We start from the raw sequence: 12789 nt of genomic DNA on the forward strand, positions 1-12789 counted from the left end.
CCAATGCAAAAAAAAGCAGAAGTAGCACTCATGATATCAGCAAAGTCAAAGTTAAAATACATTTAATTAAAAGAGATAAACAGGGACTACACTGTGATAAAAGGTACCATAGATAACAAAGAAATAGCAATACTAAACTTATATGCACCAAAAACCATAGCATCTAAATTTTTAAAAGAAAAGTTAAATGAATTGCAGATGGAAATACGACAGTAGTACTATAATAATAGGGGAACTTCAATTCCCCCCTATCAGAACTAGATAAATCTAACCAAAAACAAGGAAGTAATTAAGGAAGTAAACAGAAATTTAGAAAAGCTAGATATGATAGATATTTGGAGAGAACTGAATGGAAATAGAAAAGAATACACCTTTTTCTCAGTGGTACATAGTACCTTTACAAAGATTGACCACATATTAGGGCACAAAAAATGTATAGCTAAAAGCAAAAAAGCAGAAATATTAAATGCTTCCTTTACAGAACCACAATGCAATAAAAATTATATTTAATAAGGGACCATGGAAACATAGAAAAAAAGCTAATTGGAGACAAAACCTAATCTTAAAGAATGTATGTGTTAAAGAACAAATAATAGAAACAATAAGTAATTTCATTAAAGAAAATGATAATAATAAGACAACATATCAAAAACTATGGAATACAGCAAAAGCAGCAATGAGAGGGAAATGTGTATCTCTAAGTGTTTATATCAATCAAAAAGAGAAAGAGCACACCAATGAATTGGGTATGTAATTTTAAAAAATTAGAAAAAGAATAAATTAAAAACCCCCAATTAAACACTAAATTGGAAATCCTAAAAATTAAAGGTGAAATTAATAAAATTGTTTTAAAAAAACCATTGAATTAATAAATAAAACTAGGAGTTGGTATTATAAAAAAAACAATAAAATAGATAAAACATTGGCTAATATGATTAAAGAGAAAAAAACCAAATTACTAGTATAAAAAATGAAAAGAATGAATATACCACTAAAGAAGATGAAATATTTAAATAGACCTATTTTAGAAAAAATAATTGAACAGCCCATGAATGAGCTTCCTAAAGAGAAGGCACCAGGACCAGATGGATTTACAAGTGAATTCTATCAAACATTTAAAGACCAACTAATTCCAATATTAAATAAATTATTTAGAATAATAGACAAAGAAGGGGTCCTACCAAACTCCTTTTATGAAACAAATATGATTCGGATACCTAAACTAGGAAAAGTAAAATCAGAGAAAGAAAATTATAGACCATTTCATTAATGAATATGGATGCAAAAATCCTAAATAAAATACTAGCTACAAGATTACAATAAAATATTACAAAGATTATACATTATGACCAAGAGGGATTCATACCAGGAATGCAGGGATGGTTTAACATAATGAAAACTATCAGCATAATTGATTATATCATTAATCAAAGCAACAAAATACATATGACAATATCAACAGATGCAGAAAAAGCATTTAATAAAGTTCAACACTTATTTCTATTAAAAAAAAACACTTGAAAGTATAGGCATAAATGGACTTTTCCTTAATTTGATAAGAAGCATTTACCTAAAACCATCAGCAAGCATTATCTGTAATGAGGATAAGCTACATGCCTTCCCAGAAAGATCAGGTATGAAACAAAGATGCCCACTGTCACTAATATTATTCCATGCTGTATTGGAAATCCTATCTATTTCAATAAGAGAAGAAAAGGAGGTAGAAGGAATCAGAATAGGGAAAGAGGTAATATTTTTGCAGATGATATGATGGAAATCCTAAAGACTAAACTAAAAAAAATTAATTGAAATAATTAATACAAAGTAGCAGGATATAATGTAAACCCACATAAATCATCAGCATTCCTATATATCATCAACAGGATGCTGCAGGAAGATAGCTAGAGATACCCCACTTAAAATAACTCTAGATGGTATAAAATACCTGGGAATACACCTACCAAAACAAACTCAGGATCTACATGAACAAAACCATAAAAAACCTTGCACATAAATAAAATCAGATTTAAATAAATGGAGAAATATTAATTGTTCATGGGTAGGAAAAGCCAATATAATAAAAATCACAATTTTGCCAAAATTAATCTATATATTCCATGCCATCCCAATTAAATTACCAAAAAATTACTCTATGGAGCTACAAAAAAAAAGTAACAAAACTCATGTGGAAGAACAAAAGGTCAAAAATATGAAATAATGGAAAAAAATGTAAAGGAAGGTGGTTTAGCAGTACCAGATCTTAAACTATATTATAAGACAGTAATTATCAAAACTATCTGGTAGTGGCTAAGAAACAGAGTAGACATACAATCTACAGCAGCACATGAATATAGTAACCTAGTGTTCGACAAGTGTAAAGACTTGTGTTTTGGGGATAAGAATTCATTATCTGGTAAAAATTGTTGGAAAAGCTGGAAAGCAGTCTGGAAGAAATTGGAAGCAGACCAATATCTTAAACCATTTACCAAGAAAAGGTTAAAATGGATACATGACCTAGATATAAAGGGAGATATTAACAAGAAAATCTGAAGAACATGGAACATATTACCTATCGGATTTATGGATAGGTGAACAATTTCTGAATAAACAAGAGATATAGAGCACTGTGAGATGTAAAATGGATCATTTCGATTACATCAAATTAAAAAGGTTTTGTACAAATAAAATAAATGTAGCCAAAGTCAGAAGGAAAGCAGAAAAGACAGTTCCCCAGATAAAGGTCTCATACCTCAAATATATAAAGAACTTTGTCAAATCTGTAAGAATGCAAGTCATTCCCCAATTAATAAATGGTCAAAGGATATGAACAGGCAGTTTTCCGATGAAGAAATCACAACAATTTATAGTTCTATTAAAAAATGTTCTAAATCATTACTGATTAGAGAAATGCAAATTAAAACAACCGTGATATATCATTTTACACCTATCAGATTGGCTAAAATGATAGAAGGGGAAAGTGACAAATATTGGAGGGGATATATGGGAGGGGACATGGAAAAACTGGGACCTTAATTCATTGTTGGAGGATCTGTGAGCTGAACCAAGATTTGGAATTATGCCCAAAGAGTTATTAAACTGCCTACACCCTCTAACCCAGCAATACCACTATTAGGTCTGTTGTCCAAAATGATTAGGGAAAAAGGAAAAGAACCTATATGCTCTAAAATATTTATAGCAGCTCTCTTTGTGGTGGCAAAGAACTGGAAATTGTGGAGATACCCGTCAATTGGGGAATGGCTAAACAAACTGTAATATGGGTTCATGATGGAATATTACTGTGTTGCAAGAAATGATGAGCTCAATGATTTTAGAAAAGCATGGAGAGACCTCCACAAAATAACGAAGAGTAAAATGAGCAGAACCAAAAGAACACTGTATACAATAACAGAAGCATTATTTTAAGAACAACTTTGAGCAACCAAGTCATTGTGATTATTATAAATACACAAATTAACAGTGAAGATCCTTTGAAGGAAGATGCTGTTTAAATCCAGAAAAAGAAAATATGCATATACAGATTTGCGTCTAATGGAAACCATATTGAAGTGGGGGGGGGGGGAGGCGGGGAAGGAAGTTACATGATAACTTTGTTGTATATTTAAAAGGAATAGAAAGTTGTACATAATGGATTTGCAATTTCAGGTGCAATCCTCTGTTTTTCTATCCTACTTTGTTATAGAAATGTTTGCTTTATTTCTTAAGTTCAGAATAAAATAAATAAAATTTTGAAAAAGAAGAAGAGAAAACAGAATAGAAAAAAAATGGAGAGTAGAGCCAGAATAAAATAAGAGGATGAATAGAGTCTGTATTTCTCTTGACAATATGGATTTTCTACTCATCCCTGAATTATTCCCAGTCCCAACTATTCCAGAAGTAACACATAAGATCATTTTTCCTAGCAAATGATGCACCATCCACACAAACATACCATAAAGCTGTTAAATTTATAGTCAATTCCAAAGACTCTATCCATGGTACAAGAACTATTCCCCCAGCTAAAAAGAAAACACAGCCTTGTTCTACAAAGAAGGATTCTGTGTCTGTTGGAGTGGGGAACATTTAGTATGGATAACACAGAAAATCATCAATCCAGATAATGGAAAACTAACTGTAATTATAATATATTACCAATCTAGTGTAGGGACTCTAAATTGTTTTTGGTTGTTGTGAATTAAGTTAGATTAATATCTTACCGTATCTAGGAGGACATTTAAAGTACTGGACTTTCCCAACACTTCCATTATTCTTTCCTTCTGGTTCACTCAACTCAATGCCAGCCCATTGCCCACTGGCAAATTCAGTTGTACCACAAAATCTTAATATTCCAACCTATGGATATAAAACTAGATTAATTTTTGATAATTATAATTAATTCAGAAAAATGCCTATAACCAACTACTTTTCTTTAAGAGTAAAAATAAAATTCCATTCTGAAACATTATAAGACTACCTGAGATGACTGAATAGTAATCTGAATTAAAACTGTTAAGTTTATAATCTTTATAATTTGCTAACACTTTCACAACACACACATACACACAAATTTAAGCCTTGTAAGTAATATCTATCCTACCCCAAGGATAAGTTTTAAGTGAGATTTTTTTTAATGCCCTATTCTAAAGGGTATTTCTGGGAATCTCATCTCTGAGCACCTCTGGAAGGAATGTTAGCACAGAGAAGGGGATTCCATTTTAAACCTCATAGCAAAAAGGCTGCCCAATATCAAGAGCAGAGAGGCAGCTAGGTGACACAGTGGACAGAGCACCGGCCTTGGATTCACGAGGACTTGAGTTCAAATCCGGCCTCAGACACATAACATTTACTAGCTGTGTGACCCTGGGCAAGTCACTTAACCCCATTGCCTAGCCCCCCCCAAAAAAAATTAAGAGCAGAGAATAAACTCCCTTTTCTGAGAAAATCAGAAAATAGAGTACTGAAAAAAAAGGGGAGTTTTCAAGAGAAATCAAATGCCAAAGTTTACGTTGAGGAAAACACATCCTCCGCACAACATCCTTTATATCTAACATACATGATTTCCACATTTGTGGGGTTTCTAGAATTCTCCCACAAAAAACTCAGCACTTAAAATTCTTGTTGGATAAGGAGTAGGAAAGATATTATTTTTTAAAATGAGTAAAGGAAAATTCCCCCAAATCCTCCTCTATTCACATCAACCTTAATCCAATCTTCTTCCATCCAAGTGGCTATATTATTTCAATTAAAATTTTTAAACATAGTTTATGATTTTAAAATCTCTTTGTTACACTGCTATTCTCAACCAAATTTCACATTTTCTACTAGTTGTTTTTTTTAAAATAAATAGGTAATTTAATCTCAAATCCATGATACGAAGGCCAGAGAACATTTTATAGTAATTTGAATCACTTTACCTTCTGTCCTGCAATGATCACACGGTCTCCCAACTTCAGGCCCAATGATGTAAGTACGTTTTTGCCAGATGCGGGATCATAATTTGGAAGCGTGGCCTTTGAGACGTCACACAATAAAGGGACAGCACCCAGCAGCATTTGCTTGATTTGTTTAGCACTGGCAGCTGCATCTGCCATCTCTAATGGCATATCAACTGGGTCTGGAACAACATCAGCAGGCATCTGTCCTTTGTCATTCTACAGAGAATATTAAAAGACAAATGTCACAGCTTAAAATCAACTGAAAAAAGATATGCTGTGTCTACTTTATGCAAAGAACTGTTAGGTACTGAAAGGGATACAAATAAAAATGAGACATAGTCCCTATCCTCCAGTAATGTGTAATAAAAATAGAAACAGAAGAAAATAAACATTTTTAAATAGTCATTACTAAACCTCGCAACATTATTCTGTCACACAAAAGTAACTTTGGAAGAATTTAGAAGTTCACCTTTGCATTTCAGAAACAGGACAAAAATAGCCCAGAACATGCCCCTATATAAAGAATTTGAGTGAGGTCAGTGACAATGGACAAACTAAAACCCTAAAATGTCCCCATATCCTGGGCTCTTATCCTGGCTTTTCTGGGATTTTGAAGGGTATCAAAAACTCCCTCCCTTCCTCAGAATTCTTTCCTTCTGCCTTTAAATATTTTCCGGTTTTGTTATATGGGTTTTTTTTAATTATTCTAAAATCTCCCCAACTACTGTTGCTTAGAATTGCTTTGGTCAGAGTATAACCTATAATAAGTTAGGTCAGCTCTGGTCACAGATTTCCTCCAAAAGGTCTCCAACTCATAGCAACAGTGGAGGTGACCCAAGACAGAAAGGATTTTGGTTAGTAGGCTGAGACAGCTAAGAAGGTGGAAAGAGGACAGAAAGGAAAGGAAAGACTTGAGAGTATTAGTGAAGATGGTATTAAGAGAAGTAGTTTTAAAATTAAAATAAATCTTAAAATCAAAGAACTACTCTTAAGGTGCTTACAATGTAACAAGGTAGAAATGCCTATGTATAAAAATGACACCAGTAATATGTGACATATGGCATAAGATAGGGTAACCTGAAGACGACCTTGAACACCACACAAAAAAGGAAAATCCTAAAAAATTTCTGAGCAAAAATATGGCGTGGTCAATACAAAACTCTAGAAAAGTTAATGTAGCAGCAAATAAATGAATACATCCTAAAGGGAATGAGTAGCAGTAGAGAAACAGTGAGCAAGTCACTGCACACATGAGGTAATAAAGTCCTAAACTAATCAGTTCCTAACACTGAGTAAAATCAAACTACACAGGTATTTTGGATTAGGAACTTTCATACAATAATCATAATAGCCACTCAGCATTAGAGCCAAGAATTTAAAATACCATTTAATATTCCAAGAAACCAAAGAAGATAAAAGGAAAGCTTAAATATTTCAAACAATCAACTAACATTTATTAATCACCTCTTATGTGCCAGGCACTGTGCTAAGTGCAAGGGATACAAAAAGAAAGACAGGAGAATCCCTGGTATAAGACTTCTCAGGAGGAGAAATCCAAAGTGGCAAGAGTATGTATAATTATCACTGATGATAAGATGGAAGAGCTCAAAATATTTATGAAATCTGTGCATTTTTCTAATCAATGGCAGATTAAAGAATAATAAGGCTTCCTCTTTTTACAGACAAAGGAAATGAATCCCCATAAAGCTGAAATGATTCTCCCATGGTCACATCGCAAAGTAGCTGCAGAACTGAGACTAATATCCAGGTCTCCTAGACCCCACTCTAATGCTCTTCCACTCTACCATGCTTCCCAATTTCTCAATCGAGTTTCAAACCATGCTTTGCACATAAGAAAATAAGAAACAAATAGTAATGATAAGAACTCTCTTAATGCCTTAGGAACTACAGTCCAGGTTATTCCCTAAGGCATTCAGTAAAAGCCTGCCAAACCACTTGCCAAATACACGTTAAAAACCCATTCTTTCACTGGAATGCACAGTGTTCCCTCCTACCGCTGGAGACCAGAACCTCCCTGCACATCTGTAGATAATGTTCATAGTTTACAAAATATTCCTCAACAAACAGCCAACCTTCTGCGCATGAGGCTCTCTTAAAGCAATTATGCCAGGCTGGATAAATAGCACTGAGCCCACACTCAAAGTTCTTCCAGATTGACAGCATCTGTCATGGCTTGAACCGCACTGGCACATCCTTCAAAGACCTCCCAGGATCACCTCTTAACCATGAAAAGACATAAGCATAAAATACTACTACCACAGCCTTCACAAATGGATCTGAAGTGAGGGAATCTCAGGTTACATCCCAAGTCTACCATCTACTACCTATGTGACAGTAAGAAATAAGAGTAATAATATTTACGTAATGGTTTAATGGTTTACAAATATATCATTTTGCCGGGCCTCAGTTCCTTATCTGTGAAAAAAGAGATTGACTACATGACCTCAAAGGTCCATACCAACTACAAATCCATTATCCTACTAAATATAAAGTAAATGATTATACATATTGACCCAAAAGTACCTATAAGTATCCTTTAATTTAGATATTCTCATCCAAGAATAAATATCCAAGTGATTTCAAACTTATAGACTTTCTAAAAAAAAAAATTGAATATCATGGAGCTACAAAAAGGATTATACAAAACCTAGCAGCTACTACATTGAAGAACTATAGGTCTTGGAATACTATATACCCTACAGCAAAAGAGCTGGGGTTATGACCAAGGGCAACTTACCAAGCAAAGTTAAGTATAATCTTGAATGAAAAAACAATGGACATTTAGCAAACTCAAAGACTTTCAGGTTTTTGTGACAAAAACCCCAGAACTTATGGGAAAACTTGACATATAACACCCAGGAGAAATATAAGGTAAATATTAAAGACCAATTATAAAGGATGCAATAAGGTCAAATTGTTTACTTCACGTATGTAAAAATATCAACAATACTCATGATTGTCTTCATCGTTTGGGTAGTTTGAAAGAAGGCATGGGCTGAGCTGAGTGGGATGGAGTGGTTCTAAAAAACTAAAACTGTGCAGAGAGAGATAAAAAGGAGTAAGTATCTCATACAAATGAGACATAAAAGGAAAAACTGATACAAAAGAAGCTAATATGGGCATATGTATATCCTTCAAGGAGGACACAGGTCTCTTCTATGAAGTCGGACTCTTACCCTAAAGGCAGGATTTGCTCCATGTTCCAGTAAACACTTGACAGCCCCCGTGCACAAGTTAAATGCTGCAATATGCAGAGCTGTTCCAAAAGCAAAGTCACTGCATGTAGCATCCACATCTGCAATTAAACATCACAAGTGTGTTAACTCCTCATTCATCTATAGACATAAGAAAAAAACATTGCAGTATTTTATTTTGAAGAACTCTTTCATAATGATGAAATAAAATACAACCATCCTCCCTGAAAGACAGCTTCACCAAAAGGGAAAAGAACTCTGTATCACATCCAGCCGGACTCTCAATGGTCTGAACATGACACAATGAAATCCATCTGTCTGAGCAAAAGCTACAATGGGCTTTTTGAGAGTAACCAACAAAGCTACTCTTTAAGATCGTAAGCTCAAGCTGCTGAGCTCGATATATGCACTGCTCAAGCTCAATTTTGATTTTTCACTATTTCACATTTGTAAAAATAATGGAACAGGACTTCTGGTGCTAAGATGGCAAAGAAAGGAAGGAACCCTGTGAAGCCCTCCCAAATTCTCCAAACAACTAGAAAACAGCCTTGGAATTGGTCTAGAAGCAGGGAAGCAGCTTACTAGTAAGCAGGAAAGGTCTGTCTCACTGGAGTGGGAGAGGAGTGAGGTCCAAGAGCAGCAGCAGGAGCCAGCCTCACAGCAGGGGGCCTGCAGAGGCTCCAAGCCTGGGGCAATCCACCAGTGAGGCCCTCTTGTAAGTCAGCAGCCCCCTAGGCAAGTAAGCAGTCTGTGTAGCACAGCAAGGCCCCAAGCCCAGCAACTCACCCCCAGCACAAGCCACCAATGAGGCCTTGGCTCCATTGCTGATCCAGTAGTGAAGCCCCTCCCTGGGGCTAGCCAACAGTGAGACCCCATCCCTGGGGCCTGCCAGCAGAGAGACTCTGTTTCCATAGCAACCCAGCAGCAGGGCCATTCCCCTGGGGCACACCAGCAACAAGATCCCTCCTCCAAGGCCAGCCACCAAAAAGCTTCTGTTACCATCAGTAAAGCCCCACTCCTGGGGCAGACCAGCAGCTAAATCCCAGACTCAGGAGAGACCAACAAGGAGCTTCTAACCCCCAGCACAAGTCAGAAGGGAAGCCTACCCTCCAGAAAAAGCAAACAGCTAAGCCCTGAAGCCCAGTGAAAGCCAGCAGTAAGACCCAGAGCCCTAGCACAAAAAGCTTGGGACAGTGTATGACCAGAGCCCAACTCTCACACAAAAACACCAAGTCTCTCGGTCGGGGGGGGGGGGGCGAGAGGCAGGAAACATGAGCAAAAAAAAAAAGAGCTTGATTATGGAAAGTTAGTATGATGATAGGGAGGATCAAGGCATAAACTTAGAAGACTACAACAGTATCAAAATGGCTCCATGTGAAGCCCTAAAGAAAAACGTAATTTGGTTTCAGACCCAAAAAGAATTCCTGGAAGAGTTTTAAAAGGAGTTTAAAAAGCAAATTAAAGAAGAAGAAAAATTGGGAAAAGAAATGAGAGTAATGTAAGAGAATCATGAAAAAAGAGCCAATAGCATGGGACAAGATATACAAAAATTTACTGAGGAAAATAACTCCCTAAAAAATAGAATTCGGGGGGGCTGCTAGCTGGCACAGTGGATAGAACACCAGCCCTGGAGTCAGGAAGACCTGAGTTCAAATCCAGCCTCAGACACATAACACTCACTAGGTGTGTGACTCTGGGCAAGTCACTTAACCCCAATTGCCTCACAAGAAAAAAAAAATTGGCCAAATGGAAAAGTATAAAAGCCCACTGAAGAAAATAATTTCTTAAAAATTAGAACTGAACAAGTGGAAACTAATGACTCTATAAAACATTAAGATATGCTAGAACAAAATCAAAAAAGTAAAAAAAAAATGGAAGAAAATGTGAAATTTCTCACTGGAAAAACAAATGACCTAGAAAATTGATCTAGGACACATAATATAAGAATTACTGAACTACCTGAAAGCCATGATTAAAAAAAAAAAAGCCTGGATAACATCTTTCAAGAAATTATCAAAAGAAAACTGCCCTGATATATTAGAACCAGAAGGCAAAATAGAAATTGAAAGAATCCACCAATCGCTGCCTGAAAGAATCCAAAAGGAAAACTCTCAGGAACATCGTAGCCAAATTCCAGAGACCACAGATCAAGAAAAAAGTATTACAAGCAGCCGAAAAGAAACAATTCAAATATCATGAAGCTACAAAATCAGGATTACACAGAATTTGGCAGCTTCTACATTAAAGAACTAGAGGGCTTAGAATACGATATCCCAGAAGGCAAAGGAGTTAGGATTACAACTAAAAACCATCTACCCAACAAAACTGAATATAATCTTCCAGGGGGAAAAAAATGGCATTTAACAAAATAGAGGACTTTCAAGCATTTCTAATTAAAAGACCAGAGCTGAATAAAAAAAATTTGACCTCCAAGTACAAGACTCAAGGGAAACATAAAAAGGTTAAAAAAGAAATACAAATAGAAAACATAAGAAATTCAACAAGATTAAACTGTTTATATTTCTATATGGCAAGATATTTGTAACTCTTTAACAACCTTATTACTATAAGAGCAATTAGGAGTATATGTGGACAGAGGGTATGGATATAAAGTGACTTAGATGGGATGATACCCAAAAAACAAAATAACAAAAAGAAAGGGGTAAGAAAGAAATTGCACTGGAAGAAGGAAGGGGGAGACTGAATGGAGTAAATTATCCCACATAAAAGAGGCATGAAAGAGCTATCATAATGGAAGGGAAGATTGGGGTGGGGAGGTGAGCAAAGCTTAAAACCTTACTCTCATCAAAACTGGCTCAAAAAAATAATATACACACTCAGATAGATACAGAAACCTTTCTTACCCTATAAGGAAATAAAAAGGGACAGGGATAACAGAAAGGGGAGAGTGGACTAATAAAAGGGAGGGTATGTGGGGAAGGCAGTGATCAGAAGTAAAACATTTGTGAAGAGGGAAAGGATGGGGGGTAAGAGAGAAAGGGGGATAAATAGGTGAAAAATAGCATGGAGGGAAACACACAGTTACCCTAACTACAAATGTGAATGGGATACATTCACCCATTAAACAGAATCAGCTAGCAGAATGTATTAAAAACCAGAATCTTACAATATGTTCGTTTACAAGAAACATATTTGAAGCGGAGATATACGCAGAGTAAAGGTAAGGGGCTATAGCAGAATCTATTATGTTTCAGCTGAAGCAAAGAAAGCAGGGGTAGCAATCATGATTTCAGAAAAAGCAAAAGCAAAAATAGATCTAATTAAAAGAGATAAAGGAGGAAACAGCATCTTGCTGAAAGGTACTACAGACAATAAAGTCATATAAATACTAAATATGCCAAATGGTACAGCATCTAAATTTTTGAAGAAGTTGGATGAGTTACAGGAGGAAATAACATAATAAAACTCTACTAGTGGGGGACCTCAAATTTCCCCTCTCAGAACTACTAGATAAATCTAACTAAAAAATAAACAAGAAAGAAGTTAAGGAGGTGAATAAAATTCTGGGAGAGTTAGATGTGACAAATCTCTGGAGAAAATTGGATGGGAATAGAAAGGAATATACCTTTTTCTCAGCAGTACATGTTACCTACACCAAAAAAAAGGCCATGTATTAGGACATAAAAACCTAATAACTAAATGCAGAAAGGCAAAAATAGTAAACACATCCATTTCAGGTCATAATGAAATAAAAATTACATTCAGCAATGGATAATGGAAAGAGATATTAAAAATTAATTGGAAATTAAATAACATAATCCTAAAGTACAAGTAGGTCAAGGAACAACTCAAAGAAATAATCAACAATTTCATTTAAAAAATGATACCAATGAGACAAGATACCAAAATTTATGGGATGCAGCCAAAGCAGTACTTAGGGGAAAATTTATATCTCTAATTACTTACATCAATAAACTAGGAAAAAAAGCTGGCCAATGAATTGGGCACGCAACCGAAAAAAAAAAAAACTAGAAAAAAAAGTTTAAAATCCCCAATTAAACACAAAATTGGAAATCCTGAAAATCAAAGGAGAGATTAATACAATTGAGAGTAAGAAAAGCATTCAACTAATAAATAAAACGAGAAGCTGGTTTTATGAAAAAAATAATAAAATAAACCAT

At 35.2% G+C, this 12789-nt stretch overlaps 1 protein-coding gene across 11 annotated transcripts in view; it reads right to left on the bottom strand.

Annotated features, from left to right (window-relative positions):
- Window positions 1–12789, bottom strand: part of CLIP4 (CAP-Gly domain containing linker protein family member 4) — a 133637-nt gene that overhangs the window by 58182 nt on the left and 62666 nt on the right. For all 11 annotated transcript variants that reach the window (XR_002323918.2, XM_020983763.2, XM_020983764.2 and 8 more), the window contains 3 exons: window positions 8630–8748; window positions 5412–5648; window positions 4215–4350 (listed from right to left, as the gene is read on the bottom strand). Coding sequence is in view for 10 of the 11 variants with exons in the window: in XM_020983763.2 (XP_020839422.1) it covers window positions 4215–4350; window positions 5412–5648; window positions 8630–8748 (492 nt within the window). In the remaining variant the exon portion in view is untranslated. The remainder of the gene's footprint in view (window positions 1–4214; window positions 4351–5411; window positions 5649–8629; window positions 8749–12789) is intronic.

The sequence above is a fragment of the Phascolarctos cinereus genome, unplaced genomic scaffold (genome assembly GCF_003287225.1).
Source record: "Phascolarctos cinereus isolate Bilbo 61053 unplaced genomic scaffold, phaCin_HiC Scaffold_2;HRSCAF=192, whole genome shotgun sequence".
NCBI lineage: Eukaryota > Metazoa > Chordata > Mammalia > Diprotodontia > Phascolarctidae > Phascolarctos > Phascolarctos cinereus.